Source organism: Schistocerca cancellata, chromosome 10 (assembly GCF_023864275.1).
Source record: "Schistocerca cancellata isolate TAMUIC-IGC-003103 chromosome 10, iqSchCanc2.1, whole genome shotgun sequence".
NCBI lineage: Eukaryota > Metazoa > Arthropoda > Insecta > Orthoptera > Acrididae > Schistocerca > Schistocerca cancellata.
In genome coordinates this window covers 73,900,557-73,920,990 of record NC_064635.1, presented here as the reverse complement: position 1 = coordinate 73,920,990, position 20,434 = coordinate 73,900,557, and the positions used below count along the sequence as shown (strand labels likewise).

Here is a 20,434-nt window from a genome sequence, read left to right as displayed (position 1 = left end):
CAGACTGCAGACCAAACAAACATTACACCCTTCTGGCAAAGCCGTTAAAAGCCTGATAGATGTGCATAACATGGGGAAGGAACTAAGCTTAATATGTAATCTTACCCAAAAAAGACTGGAGCTCCTTCAGATTCTTGGGCACTGGTAGGCTGACGTTGGCTTTGATGTGGTTTTTTGTAGGGACAAGACCACCTTAACTAAGTAATCAAGTAATCAAGCTAATTGATGCTACAGCGAATTCCTTGACTCAACAAAAAAAAAGGTTCAAATGGCTCTGAGCACTATGCGACTTAACTTCTGAGGTCATCAGTCGCCTAGAACTTAGAACTAATTAAATCTAACCAACCTAAGGACATCACACACATCTATGCCCGAGGCAGGATTCGAACCTGCGACCGTAGCGGTCGCTCGGCTCCAGAATGTAGCGCCTAGAACCGCACGGCCACTCCGGCCGGCCTTGACTCAACTGTTCCAAATACTGTTGGTAAATGCAGGCACAGACAAGATGCCAAAAGGGAAGTGATTAACTGGTAAAGCCCAAAGGTGGGTACAGAGGACCACGAAAATCCTAGAAGCTGTGCCCAATGGCAGCTGCAAGTAGGCCTCGCACAAGTCTATGATTAAAAAATACTAGTCCCCCCAATAATTTTGCCACCTCCACCTGCTGCGGAACGGTATATGAATCCAAGGCATATTGCGCACTGGTCATCAGTTTAAAATGGCTGCAAAGGCACACTGCACCATCGAGCTCGAATCACCACCAAAGGGCTGGCCCACTGACTTGACAAAATAGGAAAACTGATGCCTTGATCCCTACATCGCTGCAACTCAGTCTTTTCTTTGTTGTACATGAAGAAGGAACTAGTGCAGGAGCGACAAAATTTAGCTACGATCGATGGTTTCAGAGAAACATGCCTCGAAATCTTTCTGCATGATCCAAAGAATTGTCAAACAGTGGGCTGCATAACTACAGTGATTAGCCTAAAACATGAAGAGGGATGGACTGAGGCACTATATGCACTTCATCAACAAACTGGAAACCAAAAATAGAAAAAGTGTCTAGCCCAAAAATATTTTACACCAACAGTGAATTAACTATTAACAATGTAAGTTGTCATTCCACATTCTTCTAACACACAGGTACAGAGAATTGTCTCTGCAAAGATGAAACATGGCATAGCTGCTCTTGCAACTCTGGACACTGTAACAACCTGTAAATGTTCAAATTTATGAAGGAAGACATTGCTCCTGTAATGACTTGAAATTGATCTGTTCGTCCAGTGTCAGCAAAAATAGCAGGGCGACATGTGTGTGGCGTCAGAGAATGTGGGCAGTGTCGTCGAACATGCAACAAATGCCAGTTGGCGCTGGACCACTGGTTCATCCAAAAAGCAGAAGGAAAGCGATGCTGAAGACCCAAAAATCTGCAATGGATGGGAATTACTAAACTGACCGATGCAAACCCACTGAGCTCAGCATGGGTGAAGACAGGCAGCACTGTAATGCCACTGCATTGGAATCATCAACGGCGTCAACACACGGTGACATAGTGGCAGATGAATCAGCCTGGGATATCCACCAGAGCACTGGGAGCTCCGTACTGTGGACACCTAATTAAGCTACATGCCAGTTACCACAAAGGATGTCCCTGAGTTTCGCCATCAGTTCATGTGGTTGTAGAATCTGGGCAAGACGTCAACACCTGAGTCTGAACCATGAGATCAGGTGCTAACTGGGCAATTACGTTCCAAATCAGGGAGTCTGTATAAGAGGTAGCACAACTGGGACATTCGAAATGACCCTTGCATGAGATGCCATGCAAATCAGCAAAGCAGGCCAAATATGACTGCTCATCGCACTTTTGGTACCGTTTAAACTGCAACCATACCGCCGCCACATGGATTTGGTGTTCAAAATACTGTGTCAACAATTGACAAAGCTCATCAATGGGGAACTTCTCAGGCTCAGTGGAGGGCTTCAGATTTTGACCATTTCGTACAGACCTGCACTGCTGGATGACAACCAGGCGGCCTTATCTACAAGATCGGCAATATTCCTTATATGGCAATTCAGGAAGAACCCACGTAGGTAATTTTCCCACCTTTACATAGATTTATCAAAATCGGACAACGGTGTTGGGGATGGGGAAGAGAGCTGCACAATGTGCGCCGATGGGGTAAGGGTGCAAAGAAAATCTGCATTCTGGTTCGAGAGCGACTGCATCTGATCCTGTTACAGCTACTGCTGTTAGTTGTGTTGGCCCAACTGTTCCTGCCAGCACTGCAGAAATGCCAAGTCGGTGGCCCAAAAGGAATACCAGATAGGGAAAACAAAAAAGGACTGTGTGAGTCAATCTATGAGAAGCAGAGTGTCCAAAAAGATATGCAGGGAAATAAACTCAGTATGCAGATGGTGTGGTTAGCTAATGTCTGAGCACTCATCAGCAACAGTCATCATGAATCACAAGGCAAGGTTCACGATGGTTGACCTCGGCGTAAGTGCTGGATCACTTCTGCAGGTGAACACTTCCATCAGCAGATATGCCCATACTGTGTAAAGTGTGCATGTTTCTGCGCTATTCTGCTGCTCTATTCATGCCAGCTCATATGCCTCTGTTGTAATGTCTGCTGATAGAGATACTAAAAGCACAATATAGTACTTACTCACACTCACGTCTCACAAAACGACTACACCAAGAAATTATGGGTGTTTGTTGACAATCATCCTTGCCATGTGAATGGCGTATGAACGAATTGTAGTGTTAGAGTGTGTATGTAACATTCGGATGCGATTTTTGGCTGCTCGCCTCTACACATAAGTCGACCTGACTGTTCTTAGTGGGTGGATTATGTTCCTCTCTTAAGATTCATGTCAAAGATTCTGAGGCTGACGTATTCTTCTGCTTAATGTATCCTACTTTAGCCCACTCCAAATGCGCAAGAACTGTAAACCACAACCCCAAATATTGTATCTCAGTTGTGATTTACATTAATTTTGTTGTACAGTTTAGAACTTTCTTTCCAGTCACGTTTTACCTGTACTAGACACATTGGGTGAAATTTCATAGCCAGGTAGTGTAATATTGAATAAACACATGACTGTTAGCCTGTTTGGACGTGTCTGCCTGATTATACAATTTGTCTAACTTATTATACATATTTCACTATATGTTCGTGACTTACTCAAAATACAAGATTGGTTAGTCCTACTGAGCATCCCTCTTGTTGTTGTAGGCAGTGAGGGCCACAGTAAATATGTTATTATGGAACAGAGTTCATTATGGCAACTTTATGGTTTAATGATCTTGCTGGCAATATGAATCAATAGAAGTGGTTTGCTTTTGTATAGAGTTTATGAAATAAGTTCCTTTGGTAACAGTTATTTTTGACATTATGATGTCGTATCCTTGCATGAATAATGCTGTTGTCACATTTGATGCACGTAGAGGCTTGGTGACGATGGGGTGGACAACTGAAACTGACCACATATGAATAAATAGATACAGACACGCAGCTGGAGGTGTTATCATTACTTCTCATAGACTAATGGGCTGTAGTCTCATTAGCCACCTATTGTTAAGGATGGATGTACGATAATTGAATAGAATAAAATATTCATCCTCACACAATTCAACTACTCAAAGGTATGGCCATCAAAATGTCATGAAACGGTGTTGACATGAAGCGTAGGTTGGATCACTAAGCCCCTCTTTTATATAGGAAAGAATTAAAGATTTACAAATAATACAAAAGTAAAGTGATTAAGCTGGAAAAATGTGGACATCTGCATTTAAACTGCTTTACTCAAGAATGAAATGTTATGTTTCAATCAAAACTAGGACAAGTGTGAATTATTTTGAAATGTAAACAGCTAAGCTGTGTGGAACAAAACAATTCAGTAAGTAACTCAGACATCGTGCAAGTTTGATTTAGAACCGTAATCATACATTTGACATAGCAATCTGCAGAATCCTGAGTTTTGTACAGAAATTTTCACACACACTGAAGTCTACTTCATAATTCAGAAGGGCCAGGAAATTAAAATATATATTTCTGTTAATGACTGCTATACTATTACAGCAACAAAATAGTCAAAACTCCCTAAACAAGCTCTGCAACAATGCAGAGACAAAAGATGTACATATCTGATTCAATCTCCTTCTGTTACTATACAGAAATGTTTCAGTAAACGATGAAAATTTCATATGCCATTGTAACCACACATTACAAAAGCAAAAGAAAAAAAGAAGAGACAGTAGCAGAAGAAATGAAAGAAATCAGCAAATTAAGAAATGGTCGTAACTGAAATGGGCCAAACCAAGATGGAGTTCACAAGGAAATTGACGCATAGCTCTTTCTCCAAGAAATAAACACTACTGCTATCAAATACTGAAATAAATATTTGTTTGTTTTAGACACACTCACTTTTTAAGACACAATCATAACTGGCTTTGGCCCACGATAACCATCTTGAGATGCTGTGGGTGGCATTTGGTGAATTAATGTTAATTTGTTGTCAAACAATGCATGAACATTTGGTGACAAAATACCACTCATAGCGTCTGAATATGGTCATTGTGGGCCAAAAAAAGTTATGACTACATCATGGAAAATGATTGTGTCAAAAATAAACAAAACTCTATAATGATTCAGTGACTGACCTCCTTAAAGGGAATGTTATTCCTTCCAAAAATATTTAAATTTTCTAAATAGAATGTAGGAAACTGTTAATGAAATTTTATCTTTGTAGTATAATACTGTTGGGGATGAACCATGGAAAAACAGAAAATGAATAAATTGCACATTTGATAAACATTTACTGCAATAAGAAGTGGTGAAATAAATATATGGAACAAAATTATCACAGGGAAATAATGGTGTGGCACATGCTACAGCACCTGGGAAAACAATGTGCATAGGAATGTGTTGTCTAGGAGAAAAATTGTCAGGGTAGACATAAATTAATATAAAAACAAACTTCTTGAGAGGACTGTATATGGAGGTATACAGTGATACGGAAAACCAGACTGACATTAAGGATAATTATGGAGGATTTTAATACAGAATTAGTTCTACATTTTAAACATACAATAATTTTATCTTAAGAAAGCATTTTATTATATACAAAATCAAACTACATCAAATTTTACTAGTTTACCTATGGAGCAAGTCAAACATAATTTTTTGTTGATTTCAAGAATCTGTTTGATTAATTATAAGAGAAACAGTGGAGCAATACGTTACAGATTTCAATTATAAACAAATGCAACAGAATATAATAATAGATATAGAACCAATTACTAAATTTGTCTTGAAATTTATGGGAAAATATTTCTTGCAAACCAGAGGTGATGAAAATGCAACGCATAGCTCAGAATGTATAAAATTAAACCAATAATACTTCTAAGAACGGTTTGAATGGAGAGATAGTACAAAAATGTACCATTTGCTAAGCATTTAATCAAGCAAACAATGAATACAACTGGATTTAAAGAAAAAGAAAAACGTTAAGATCTAGTGACCATACATATAAGTACATCAGATAAATGTATATCAAACAAAATTTAAAAAGTCCATGTAGAATTATACAAAAATTAACTAAAAGCTATGCCATGTCACATTTGTACTGTATTTCTTGGACTGTGGAGATAAAAAAGTATAGAATAATTTCAAGACAAAATTATTTTCTAGCTGTTTGACAATGAACTATAAATTTAATAGAACAGAGAGACATGATCAGAATATTACAAAGTACAGTACATTTACATGGCTGAGAAATTAGAAGTAACAACGTGGTCAACAAAGGGTTAACTTCTCCATGGTGTCTTTACTGATCCAGTGAGAAGAGGGTTGCAAAATAATCATTCATTTATTACTGGAAAAAATAAATCAACAATATTGCTAATCTTAGATATAACAAAATAAATGAAAAAAAAGATGAATCAGTATTAACAGTAATACTTTCAAGTAATGAAGAAATTTATTGATAGAAGAAAGAAAGAGGTAACATGAGAAGAAGAGTAACAAAGAATAGACAAATAGAGAGTAAGAAAGCAAGAAAATGAACTGAAACTGATGTCAGTGACTGAAACTGGACTACAACGTTTCTTTATGGACTTGCAGACATAGTAGGCCAACTGCAGTTGGCATGGTTTGGGGAATTGAAAGCGATCTATTATAAATTATCAATTAATAAAAGAGTCAAGGTCGAAATAATTTTTTATAAGCAGTTTTGACCTTTATGCCAATCATATTCAGATCCAATGCACCGTAAAGATATAAAGAGTGTCAAGTACCAAATTACATAGATAAGTCAGAAAAAAGCATAGTGTTAGAACAATGCAGCACTTAACCATATGGCTGCAGCTGGTAGTGCATGGAACACGTATGTGAAATCAGGGTCGTTTACTGCTGCTGATGGCTAATCTGCCATGAGTTAAATAGAGTGAAAAACGCACACCTATGCCACATCACGTCAGCCACTGCCAATGGGCAATGATTTGCGTAGCATGCATACAAATGAACGAACGCTTCAGGCAGCAACATTCTTCGGTGCTGTCATATACACACAATTATTCATTACGGTATTACATTTTTAGGTATATCTTTTCAGTATAATGATTGACCTTTTAGCTTCTTTATGCACTGTCAACAAATGTCCTGGTGCTAGTCATAACATATCAACACACTAATGCCAACACAATCTGCGGTGCCTCACTGCTTCATCCTTGCCAGTGGATACTGAAGCCGCATGATACCGTCATAGCAACATACGGCGTCCTCCTGGTACATCTTCGAGTGCCCGCAGCTACTTTGATGATGAGGTTGCTATGGAATGACATCTCTGCAAGTACCAAACAAGGCCCCAGGCGCCGATTGATTACCACGTAGCTTATCACATTGCCTCTCTTAATTTTTAATGTTTTTAGCTTACATCATTTTTATCAGCGAACTAATATAGTTATTTATAAGCTAGTTTTCGTATAATGTTATACAAATACTTTTATTTTTTTCACATTTCTATTCGTCCATTTGAACTCACCTGACATAACCCATTGACCATTGTCTGAGGCGAATGTCAGGCGGAATAAGCGCGCATTTCCTCTCTATGTAACCATTGGCACTTAGCCATCAGCAGCAGTAAACGACCATGATTTCACACAACCGTTCTGTTCACCATTGGCTGAAGCCATATGGGTATGTGCTATATTATTTTAAATCTTGTTCATCTTTCTGTTTTCGCACCATATGTTATTCCCTGACTTTCCTTTGTAATTTGGTTCAAATGACTCAAATGGCTCTGAGCACTATGGGACTCAACTTCTGAGGTCATCAGTCCCTTAGAACTTAGAACTACTTAAACCTAACTAACCGAAGGACATCACACACATCCATGCCCGAGTCAGGATTCGAACCTGCGACCGTAGCGATCGCGCGGCTCCAGACTGTAGTACCTAGAACCGCTCGGCCACCCCGGCCGGCTGTAATTTGGTACTTGGCGCTCTTTATATGTTTAGAGTGAATTAGATCTGAAAATGGACAGTATAGAGGCCGAACCTGGTCATCATTTTTAAATAAATTATTATTGCGATCTTGACTGTTTTATAAATTGATACAGTAGCCTAATATTCGTTGATGAGACCGCAACAGTCTTGAGTGACCTAGGTTTCCAGCTATTAATAAGTCCTGTCAGAGTTCCCGATTTGACTATGCGAAATTGACAAGATGTACAGGAAAGTGAGACACAGCACACGATGGGTGTCTCTCCACAGTGTGGTGCATATTCCTCACCTGCCTCCCCGCTGGACTGTTTCACCGTGCAATACTAATTTCCAAACTTTTATTAATTTGTTGAAGAAGGGTGCTGCTTTCCATTTCATGTAGCAGTTTTTTGAAGCCCAACTTGTATTTAAGGAGAGTCGAGTACTTGGGGAAAAAAATTTTCTGCACAGGGTAGCGACTAGCCGCACTAAGATTTATTGACATGAGGTTCGAATTCTGAATTGCCCCACGGCAGCGTCCGAGATCAGAGAGCTGACCGTAGCCATCGAGGTTGGTGCGGACTGTCGCAGGCTAGTCAGGAAAAGTGAGTACATCAGGAGAGACATTTTGTTTCCTCACTGGATTGTGTCTATCCCCAGTAAAATGCAGTTAGTGAGATGAAAGTCGAATTTTGAACTGTCCCTTGGCAGCATCGGAGATGAGTCGGCTGACAGTAGCCATGGCTTCGGGGTCGGTGCGGACAGCGACAGTCCATCCAGGGGTGCCCATCACTTCTCCGTACCTCTGCTCGATGAATGGCACCACGACCTGCAGGAGCGTCAGGCAGGAGTGTTGCACCCCTAGCAGTGCGGTTCGGGCAGCATTGTCCACTGTCAGCTTCTGGCAAAGCTCGAATTCACAACGCCTCACCAGGCCCATCAGCTCGAACCTGCAACCAAACGACAGTCCAGGTTGCTAATATCTTCAGACCACATGTCAGTAATGTATACACAGTGAGGCAGCTAAGACGTGTCATCATAAACGTATTCAGAATGAAAAAATATATTGAGGTGAGGTTTTCGCCAAGTTGGATTAGACAATACGGCGAACTTGTTGACGTCCACAAGTTACACTACTGGCCATTAAAATTTCTACACCATGAATATGACGTGTTACAGACGCGAAATTTAACCGACAGGAAGAAGATGCTGTGATACGCAAATGATTAACTTTCAGAGCATTCACACAAGGTTGGTGCTGGTGGCGACACCTACAACGTGCTGACATGAGGAAAGTTTCCAACCGATTTCTCATACACAAACAGAAGTTGACCGGCGTTGCCTGGTGAAACGTTGTTGTGATGCCTCGTGTTAGGAGGAGAAATGCGCACCATCACGTTTCCGACTTTGATAAAGGTCGGATTGTAGCCTAGCGCGATTGCCGTTTATCGTAGCGCGACATTGCTGCTCGCGTTGGTCGAGATCCAATGACTGTTAGCAACCGAGCGAGGTGGCGCAGTGGTTAGACACTGGACTCGCATTCGGGAGGACGACGGTTCAATTCCGCGTCCGGCCATCCTGATTTAGGTTTTCCGTGTTTTCCCTAAATCGCTCCAGGCAAATGCCGGGATGGTTCCTTTCAAAAGGGCACGGCCGACTTCCTTCCCCGTCCTTCCCTCATCCGATGAGACCGATGACCTCGCTGTCTGGTCTCCTTCCCCAAACCAACCAACGACTGTTAGCAGAATATGGAATCGGTGGGTTCAGGAGGGTAATACGGAACGCCGTGCTGGATCCCAACGGCCTCGTATCACTAGCAGTCGAGATGACAGGCATCTTATCCGCATGGCTGTAGCGGATCATGCAGCCACGTCTCGATCCGTGAGTCAACAGACGGGGACCTTAGCAAGACAACAACCATCTTCATGCACAGTTCGACGACGTTTGCAGCAGCACGAACTATCAGCTCGGAGACAACGGCTGCGGTTACCCTTGACGCTGCATCACAGACAGGAATGCCTACGATGGTGTACTCAACGACGAACCTGGATGCCTGTAAGCGTGGCGGTGATGACAACCAAAGGGGTCCTGCAATGAAGTGGCACCCCAGTCCATCACCCCTGGTCGCTGGGACTCAGTTCGAACGTGACACATGATTTAAAACAATTCTACTCTAGTCAATGAGATTCCACACCAAAGCTGTGTCTCCAGACGCTCCGGAGAATGCTGGCATACCATCCTGACTTTCACCCACCACAAAGCCCGACAAACAGCAGTTATGTTCTGGGGCGTCATTTATGTTATCTCATGTTATGTTAACCGGGGACCTAGAAACGACGGAGAGGCTCTGTCCCCGCCGCAGCCGCAGTGGTCCACAACCCTACGACGACTACCGCAGTCCACTTCAACGCACTGCCGCCCCGCACTGAACCCAGGGTTATTGTGCGGTTCAGCCCCCGGTGAACCCCTCAGGGAACGTCTCACACCAGACGAGTGTAACCCCTATGTTTCCGTGGTAGACTAATGGTGGTGTACGCCTACGTGGAGAACTTGTTTGCGCAGCAATCGCCGACATAGTGTAGCTGAGGCGGAGTAAAGGGAACCAGCCCGCATTTGCCGAGGCAGATGGATAACCGCCTGAAAACCATCCACAGACTGGCCGGTTCACCGGACCTCGACACAAATCCGCCGGGCGGATTCGTGCCGGGGACCAGGCGCTCTTTCCCAATCCAGAAAGCCGTCCGTAGACTGCTCGGCCAACCAAGCGGGCTGGGGCGTCATTTACTTTCATAGCAGGACCCTACATCTACATCTACATGGATACTCTGTAAATCACCTTCACAATTCTCTATTATTCCAATCTCGTAGAGCGCGCGGAAATAACGAACTCCTATATTTTTCCTTACGAGCTATGATTTCCATTGTTTTATCATGGTGATCGTTTCTCGCTATGTAAGTCGGCATCAACGAAGTTGGAGATTGGAATTTTGTGAGAAGATTCCGCCGCAACGAAAAACGCCTTTGTTTTAATGATGTCCACCCCAAATCCTGTATAATGTCCGTTACACTCTCTCCCCTGCCTAGCGATAATACAAAACGTGCCGTCCTTCTCTGAACTTTTTCTATGTACTTCGTCAATCTTATCTGGTAAGGATCTCACACCGCGATGCAGTATTCTAAAAGAGGACGGACAAGCGTAGTGTAGGCAGTCTCCTTAGTAAAATTCAAATGGCTCTAAGCACTATGGGACTTAACATCTGTGGTCATCAGTCCCCTAGAACTACTTAAACCTAACCAACCTAAGGACATCACGCACATCCACGCCCGAGGCAGGATTCGAACCTGCGACCGTAGGAGCAGCGCGGTTCCAGACTGAAGCGCCTAGAATCGCTCGGTCACAACGGCCGGCGGTTAGCCTTCCCCACAACATTTTCTATCTGTTCCTGCCAATTTAAGCAGTTCGTAATTCCTAGGCATTTAGTTGAATTTACGGCCTTTAGATTTGACTGATTTATCGTGTAACCGAAATTTAACGAGTTCCTGTTAGCACTCATGAGGATGACCTCACACTTTTCTTTATTTAGGTTAAAAAAGGGCTCTGAGCACTATGCGACTTAACTTCTAAGGTCATCAGTCGCCTATAACTTAGAACTAATTAAACCTAACTATTCTAAGGACATCAGACACATCCATGCCCGAGGCAGGATTCGAACCTGCGACCGTAGCGGTTGCTCGGTTTCAGACTGTAGCGCCCAGAACCGCACGGCCACTCCGGCCGGCATTTAGGTTCAATTCCCAATTTTCGCACCATACAGATATCTTTTCTAAATCGTTTTGCAATTTGTTTTTGTCTTCTGATGACTTTACAGCATCATCTACAACCAACCCAAGACGGCTCCTCAGATTGTCTCCCAAATCGTTTATATAGATAAGAAACGGCAAATAACACTACCTTTGGGGATGCCAGAAATCACTTCTGTTTTTCTCGATGACTTTCCGTCAATTACTACGAACTGTGACCTCTCTGAGAAGAAATCACGAACCCAGTCAAATAACTGACATTATATTCCGTAAGCACGCAATCTCACTACCAGCCGCTTGTGATGTACAGTGTCAAAAGCCTTCCGGAAATCCAGAAATACGGAATCAGTTTGGAATCCCTTGTCGATAGCACTCAGCACTTCATGCGAGTAAAGCTCTAGTTGTGTTTCACAAGAACGATGTTTACTAAATCTGTGTTGACTGTGTGTCAACCCTCTATGGTTATCATCCGTGGCACCTTCACAGCGTAGTGGTACGTGGACGATTTTCTACGCCCCGCTTTGCTACCCTTAGTGGCAAGCTAGTAAAATGATGCCCGCTGGCACACAGCGAGTATTTCCACTGCTTGTCTTCGTGGTTACGAAAGCTTACATTGGCTAGCAGGGTCGCCAGATCTCTCTCCAGTGAGAGCGTCTGCAACATTAAGGGCCGGGTCCTCCAACCAGCGAGTGACAATTTGACAGGGCAATGGGACATAATATGGGACGGTATCAGTGGGGAAAACATCCAACAATTCTATCAATCAACTGCAAGCCGAATAACTGCTTGCATAACGGCTAGAGGTGGACCAACGCGTTATTGAGTTGTTTAGTTCCCGAAGCTTTTCCTCTGGAATAAATACACTCCTGGAAATTGAAATAAGAACACCGTGAATTCATTGTCCCAGGAAGGGGAAACTTTATTGACACATTCCTGGGGTCAGATACATCACATGATCACACTGACAGAACCACAGGCACATAGACACAGGCAACAGAGCATGCACAATGTCGGCACTAGTACAGTGTATATCCACCTTTCGCAGCAATGCAGGCTGCTATTCTCCCATGGAGACGATCGTAGAGATGCTGGATGTAGTCCTGTGGAACGGCTTGCCATGCCATTTCCACCTGGCGCCTCAGTTGGACCAGCGTTCGTGCTGGACGTGCAGACCGCGTGAGACGACGCTTCATCCAGTCCCAAACATGCTCAATGGGGGACAGATCCGGAGATCTTGCTGGCCAGGGTAGTTGACTTACACCTTCTAGAGCACGTTGGGTGGCACGGGATACATGCGGACGTGCATTGTCCTGTTGGAACAGCAAGTTCCCTTGCCGGTCTAGGAATGGTAGAACGATGGGTTCGATGACGGTTTGGATGTACCGTGCCCTACTCAGTGTCCCCTCGACGATCACCAGTGGTGTACGGCCAGTGTAGGAGATCGCTCCCCACACCATGATGCCGGGTGTTGGCCCTGTGTGCCTCGGTCGTATGCAGTCCTGATTGTGGCGCTCACCTGCACGGCGCCAAACACGCATACGACCATCATTGGCACCAAGGCAGAAGCGACTCTCATCGCTGAATACGACACGTCTCCATTCGTCCCTCCATTCACGCCTGTCGCGACACCACTGGAGGCGGGCTGCACGATGTTGGGGCGTGAGCGGAAGACGGCCTAACGGTGTGCGGGACCGTAGCCCAGCTTCATGGAGACGGTTGCGAATGGTCCTCGCCGATACCCCAGGAGCAACAGTGTCCCTAATTTGCTGGGTAGTGGCGGTGCGGTCCCCTACGGCACTGCGTAGGATCCTACGGTCTTGGCGTGCATCCGTGCGTCGCTGCGGTCCGGTCCCAGGTCGACGGGCACGTGCACCTTCCGCCGACCACTGGCGACAACATCGATGTACTGTGGAGACCTCACGCCCCACGTGTTGAGCAATTCGGCGGTACGTCCACCCGGCCTCCCGCATGCCCACTATACGCCCTCGCTCAAAGTCCGTCAACTGCACATACGGTTCACGTCCACGGTGTCGCGGCATCTACCAGTGTTAAAGACTGCGATGGAGCTCCGTATGCCACGGCAAACTGGCTGACACTGACGGCGGCGGTGCACAAATGCTGCGCAGCTAGCGCCATTCGACGGCCAACACCGCGGTTCCTGGTGTGTCCGCTGTGCCGTGCGTGTGATCATTGCTTGTACAGCCCTCTCGCAGTGTCCGGAGCAAGTATGGTGGGTCTGACACACCGGTGTCAATGTGTTCTTTTTTCCATTTCCAGGAGTGTAATTTGAATTGTGATCGTTTGTTTGCCCGTACATATACAGCACATCTACCGATTTTCGTCGCATTTTGACATCTACTTCGTGGTGCATCTATTTTTTGTCTTACAGTGCAAAATACACGTGACAAATGTTCTTTACTTTACATGATCATTACCATAGCAGGCTGCGTTGTTCACCACACTACATTTTTACTTCTCTTTCCTCATTCGAAAACAGTTTTATGAAATATTTCGCGAACGTGATTCTGATTTCAGTCAGTAAATTAATATGCGACAAGTCGCTCTCTCTCAGCCATTTTCTGAAGAATTCCCTCTTTTTCTGTTGTTACAGCTGGTATGATTGTGACGCATGCTTTCTTTTGCGTGTTTGACATCTTAATCTTGCAAAATCACCTTACCGTCTGTCAGTACTGACAATAATATTGATGGTGTGCGGGTTGCTTCATTTATTGAAGTGCTGACGAACTATTATTATCAATAAATATTGAACATGTTCAGGCCTTTAATGGACCAACTTATTCTGTGGACACACTACTAGCATTTCAGAAATGTACCTAAAAATATACCAAAAATTGATTACATAACTGTAACTTTTCGTGGTGGTCACAAATATTATATTGATAATTGTCACATTAGGTCCGTCTATTTGTAAATGAATGAAAATACACTACTGGCCATTAAAATTGCAACACCAAGAAGAAATGCAGATGATAGACGGGTATTCATTGGACAAATATATTATACTAGAACTGACACGTGATTACATTTTCACGCAATTTGGGTGCGTAGATCCTGAGAAATCAGTATCCAAAACAACCACCTCTGGCCGTAATAACGGCCTTGATACGCCTGGGCAATCAGTCAAACAGAGCTTGGATGACGTGTAAAGGTACAGCTGCCCATGCAGCTTCAACACGATACCACAGTTCATCAAGAGTAGTGACTGGCGTATTGTGACGAGCCAGTTGCTCGGCCACCATTGACCAGACGTTTTCAATTCGTCAGAGATCTGGAGAACGTGCTGGCCAGGGCAGCAGTCGAACATTTTTGTATCCAGAAAGGCCCGTACAGGGCCTGCAACATGCGGTCGTACATTATCCTGCTTGAATGTACGGTTTCGCAGAGATCAAAGTAAAGGTAGAGCCACAGGTCGTAGCACATCTGAAATGTAACGTCCACTGTCCAAAGTGCCGTCAATGTGAACAAGAGATGACCGAGACTTGTAACCAATGGCACCCCATACCACCACGCCGGGTGATACGCCAGTATGGCGATGACGAATACACGCTTCCAATGTTGCGTTCACCACAATGCCGTCAAACACGGATGCGACCGTCATGATAAACAGAACCTGGATTCGTCCGGAAAAATGACGTTTTGCCATTCGTGCACCTAGGTTCGTCGTTGAGAACACCATCGCAGGCGCTCCTGTCTGTGATGCAGCGTCGAGGGTAACCGCAGCCATGGTCTCCGAGCTGATAGTCCATGCTGCTGGAAACGCCGTCGAACTATTCGTGCAGATGGTTGTTTTGCAAACGTCCCCATCTGTTGACTCAGGGATCGAGACGTGGCTGCATGATCTGTTATAGCCACGCGGATAAGATTCCTGTCGCGATACGATAAACCGCAATCGCGATAGGCTACAATCTGACCTTTATCAAAGTCGGAAACGTGATGGTACGCATTTCTCCTCCTTACACGAAGCATCACAACAACGTTTCACCAGGCAACGCTGGTCAACTTCTGTTTGTGTATGAGAAATCGGTTGGAAACTTTCCTCATGTCATCGCGTTGTAGGTGTCACCACCGGCGCCAACCTTGTGTGAATGCTCTGAAAAGCTAATCATTTGCATATCACAGCATCTTCTTTCTGTCGGTTAAATTTCGCGTCTGTAGCACGTCATCTTCGTGATGTAGCAATTACAATGGCCAGTAGTGTAATTTTATCACACCGCACTCATTTTGCTTTTATTTTTTGAAAGGCGCCTTTAGCGGCCTGAAATATACAGTATACATTTTTATGTGTACACGAATGCATATTTCAAGCAACTGACCATGTCTTTCAAAAACTAAAAGCGAAACGTGTATGACATGATAACATTGGTTTTATTCAGTTGCACATAAACAAGCGTATCGTGATAACTGTCAACGTAATATTAGAAACAACTTAGGACGACCTGACAACAGAGGCTACAGATGATTACAATACATACATTCATCACCGCAAAAAATGTCGAAGACGAATCAATCATCGCGCAATATGATGCTGAGTTGTTGTTGGGACAGCCATTGTATGGTGTTACGCTTTGCTCGTAACTGACACACGACCACGGGAGCATACTACGTACAATTACGTTGTACATGCTGCTTCTTGGGCCTTTGCCCCATATTCGTCTGCCACGAAACCCAGATGAAAACCCCACAGTGAGGCCAAAAAGGCGGCTGGAAAGTTGAGCGGGCTACACCAGTACCCTAGAGAAGAAACAGGGATAATCCGCTGAATTACACCCCCATGTCACTAACGTCGATTTTCAGTAGGGTTTTGGAACATTGGGAGTGTTCAAACATTATAAATTATCTCGAAGAAAACGATTTATTGAAAAATAGTAAGCACGGATTCAGAAATTATCGGTCTTGTGAAACACAACCAGCTCCTTATTCTCACGACGTAAAGAGTGCTATCAACGGGGTGTCTCAAATTGATTTCATATTTTTAGATTTCCAGAAGGCTTTCGACACCGTTCCTCACAAACGACTTTCCAGTATCATCTCAGTTGTGCGACTGGATTCGTGAGTTCCTCTCACATTTCGCAGTAATTGACCAGTAGTCATTGAGTAAAACATAAGTAATATCTGGCATACCCCAAGGAGGTGTTACAGGCCCTTTGCTGTTCCTGCTCTTCAAAAATGACACAGGAGACAATCTGAGCAGCCCTCTTAGGTTGTTGGCGGATGATGCTGTCATTTACCGTCATCTAAAGTCGTTACATGATCAAAACCAGTTGCAAAATGATTTAGACGAGTTATTTGTGTGGCTCGAAGAGTGGCAATTAACTTTAAGTGATGAAAAGTGTGATGCAGTCCACATGACTACTAAAAGAAATCCGCTCATTTTCGGTTATGCAATAAATCACACAAATCTAATAGCTGTAAATTCAACTAAAAACTTAGGGATTACAGTTATGAATAATTTAAATTGGAACGATTGCATAATGTTCTGGGGAAACCTCAATTGGTTCAAATGGCTGTGAGCACTATGGGACTTAACATCTGAGGTCATCAGTCCCCTAGAACTTAGAACTACTTAAACCTAACTAACCTAAGGACATCACACACATCAATGCCCGAGGCAGGATTCGTACCTGCGATCGTAGCGGTCGCGCGGTTCCAGACTGAAGCGCCTAGAACCGCTCGACCACTCCGGCCGGCAGGACATTTACAAGGCACAACAGTTCTGCTAAAGAGATTGCTTACACCACGCTTGTCTGCCCTCTTCTAGAGTACTGCTGTGCGGTATTGGATAGGCATCACATGAGACTGACGGAGGACTTCGCATAAGTTCAAAGAAGGACTGCTCGTTTCGTATCATCGCGAAATAGAGGAGATGTTGCCACGGATATGATACGTGAAATGGGGTGCCAATCATTGAAACGCTTTTCGTTGCGGCAGCAACACTTCGGGAAATTTCAATCACAAACTCTCTCCTCCGATTGCGATAGTATTCTGTTGGTGCCCACCTGCATAGGGAGGAACGATTATCAAAATAAAATAAATCGGAGCTCGCACAGAAGGATTTAAGTGCTCGTTTTTACCGCGCGCCGTTCGAGAGTGGGACGGTATAGAAACACCTTGACAGTCGTTCGATGAATCCAATGCCAGGCACTTAACTGTGAGTGGTAGAGTAATCATGTGGATGTAGATCAAGATGTAGATTTATTTTAGATAGGGCTCTTCCTGAACCGCCAACATGCTAACTTCTACAAGCAATGTCTCTACTAAGTCTTCAGTCGTTGAGAAAAATGTATCGCAAGGGTGAATCTGTAGACAAGGACCATCACCGTCGCTAAGATTCATGGTCGGACCTTGAAATTCCTAGATGATAATTAAGTATCACCCAGCGTGGTGGTATGGGGTGCCATTGGTTACACGTCTGGGTCACCTCTTGTTCGCATTGACAGCACTTTGAACAGTGGACGTTACGTTTCAGGTGTGTTACGACCCGTGGCTCTCCGTTTAATTTGATCTCTGCGAAACCGTACATTTCAGCAGGATAATGTACGACCGCATATTGCAGGTCCTGTACGGGCCAGCGGGCCGCGATGGCCGAGCGGTTCTAGGCGCTTTAGTCAGGAACCGCGCGAGTGCTATGGTCGCAGGATCGAATCCTGCCTCGGGCATGGATGTGTGTGATGCCCTTAGGTTAGTTAGGTTTAAGTAGTTCTAAGTTCTAGGGGACTGATGGCCTCAGATGTTGAGTCCCATAGTGCTCAGAGCCATTTGACCCATTTTGAACCTGTAGGGGCCTTTCTGGATACAGAAAATGTTCGACTGCTGCCCTGGCCAGCACATTCTCCAGATCTCTTACCAATTGAAAACGTCTGGTCAATGGTGGCCGAGCAACTGGCTCGTCACAATAAGCCAGTCACTACTCTTGATGAATGTGGTGTCGTGTTGAGGGTGCATGGGCAGCTGTACCTGTACACGCCATCCATGCTCTGTTTGACTCAGTGCCCAGGCGTATCAAGGCCGTTATTAAGGCCAGAGATGGTTGTTCTGGGTACTGATTTCTCAGGATCTATGCACTCAAATTGCGTGAAAACGCCGGCCGGAGTGGCCGAGCTGTTCTAGGCGCTTCAGTCAGGAACCTCGCGACCGCTACGGTCGCAGGTTCAAATCCTGCCTCTGGCATGGATGTGTGTGATGTCCTTAGGTTAGTTAGGTTTAAGTAGTTCTAAGTTCTAGGGGACTGATGACCTCAGAAGTTAATTCCCATAGTGCTCAGAGCCATTTGAACCATTTGCGTGAACATGTAATCACATGTCGGTTCTAGTATAATATGTTTGTCAATGAATACCCGTTTCTCATCTGAATTTCTTCTTGGTGTAGCAATGTTAATGGCCAGTAGTGTATAAAAACACGTGGTTGACGATGCTAATGAAGACAGCGTTGGAAACACTTAAAAAAGGGATGCACAACACTGAATGTGCACGTAAAGACTGCACTATAGAGCAAACACGAAGATGACACACAACAGCCTAAGGCAGATGGGGGAGGGGGAGGATCCGGACAGATGAGGGTAAAAAGGGGGGAGGAGAGGAAAAAACAAAATGGGGCTGGGGAGCCGATGGAGGGAGAGGACAGATCATGTGGCACGGTTGGCTGTATTTATCCTGTACGTAGATCAAACCTGTTGGCGAGGGCAAGCAGCTCCTCTGTCATCTGCGACAGCTCCGGAGTACTGTCGGTGTAGATGTAGCGTAGCATCTCCTTCACCACGTGCGGCTTCACGTCCTGCATGTCGAACACGTAGCCAGATTTGGTGGCTACCTCCGGTGACTGCAACCTGGAAGCGAACACAGGACTGCGGGCGCGCAGGATCGTCGAGTGCGCCCTCAGCCGCTCCGCGCCGGAACCGGCCAGCAGCGTGACGTCAGCGTCCTCCTCCAGCTTGAGCAGCATTGCCAGGTCACCCTTGAGACTGTTGGTGGGTCCTGGAGCGGACTCCGCCACGCCGCGCACCACGACCACCTCGCTCTCCAGCAGTAGCTCGTCTGACTGCACATCCTTCGGTTGGCTGAAGCCTCGCAGCCACTCCTTCCTCTGCACCTCGCCCACTTTGAACAGCTCAGACTCTATGATAGGCAGCTGTCGACACGAAAATGTTTACACCTATTAATGATGAATCCAGATAACGGTTAGTTTAGCTTCAGAAAAGGCAAAGGCACCAGAGAGACATTTTCAGCGCTGCATTTGGTAACGAAGGACACAATAAAAATCAGTATACTTCCACAGGACTTAGCTAATTAACCCCCTAAGTCACTAAATATTATATCCGATATAACAATGAAATACATGTCAGTATGTGAATAAAATGTTCTCGGGTTTCCAACCGCGTCAATTGCTTAAAAGTACACGAGCGTTCGGCTCACCAGTGACGTCACTGGTGCCCGTGACATTGCCATATATGGGCATGTTTTGAGTCGGTGTTCGATGTGCCCTCTTCAACCGCGCGATCGCTGGATCCCACGCAGTGCTCAGCTGCAAGCCACCGCCTCTATTCAAGTCTACTACCTCCCGCCGCGGAAGTCGAACACGCGCCAGAACAAATGGACGCAGCCAGCCCATAGAGGGCTCCGCGTCCGCGGAGGCTCTTCCGTGAAGCGGCTCTCGCGCAGTCACCGCTACACTACGTGCAGACCGCGGCCAATAGCCGCTCCCTCCGGTTTCGAATATAGGGACCCGCTCTGCCCTAGTCCACTCAACTCTGATCCTCCCTCCCCCTCCTTTCCTCTGTCCTTTCCCTGGGCTCCCTCTTCCCCCCCCTTCCGTCCTGTTTCCTCCCCACTACACCCCTCCCTACCTCCCTTCTCCCCCCAGTCCTTTTGTATTCCCCTCCTCTGCCTACCCCCCTCCCTGTCGCGTCTGCCCCCCACCCCTCTTATGGGTCCTCATCCTCCAACAGCTCCTTTCCCGGTTCCCCCCCCCCTTCGCTTTTACTCTCCTTTCCCCCCTTTTTTGTTTTCCCATCTCCTGTCCAGTTTCCCCCCACCTGCTCTCGACTGTGGTGTCACCTTTGCCGACTTTTTCGTGCTGTGTTCTAGTGACTATTCAGTGTTGTTTGTCTTCCACGTGTTGCGAACGGAAACCATGCTG

The 20,434-nt window shown here is 45.1% G+C and overlaps 1 protein-coding gene across 1 annotated transcript in view; it reads right to left on the bottom strand.

Moving 5' to 3' along the window:
* Positions 1–5,299: 5,299 nt before the first annotated feature.
* LOC126106638 (speckle-type POZ protein-like) overlaps positions 5,300–20,434 on the bottom strand; it is a 59,696-nt gene continuing 44,561 nt past the window's right edge. Inside the window, exons 3-4 of the mRNA XM_049912993.1 lie at positions 18,969–19,426; positions 5,300–8,430 (exon numbers count right to left, since the gene is read on the bottom strand). Of these exons, the coding sequence (XP_049768950.1) occupies positions 8,151–8,430; positions 18,969–19,426 (738 nt within the window). The 3' untranslated portion in view covers positions 5,300–8,150. The remainder of the gene's footprint in view (positions 8,431–18,968; positions 19,427–20,434) is intronic.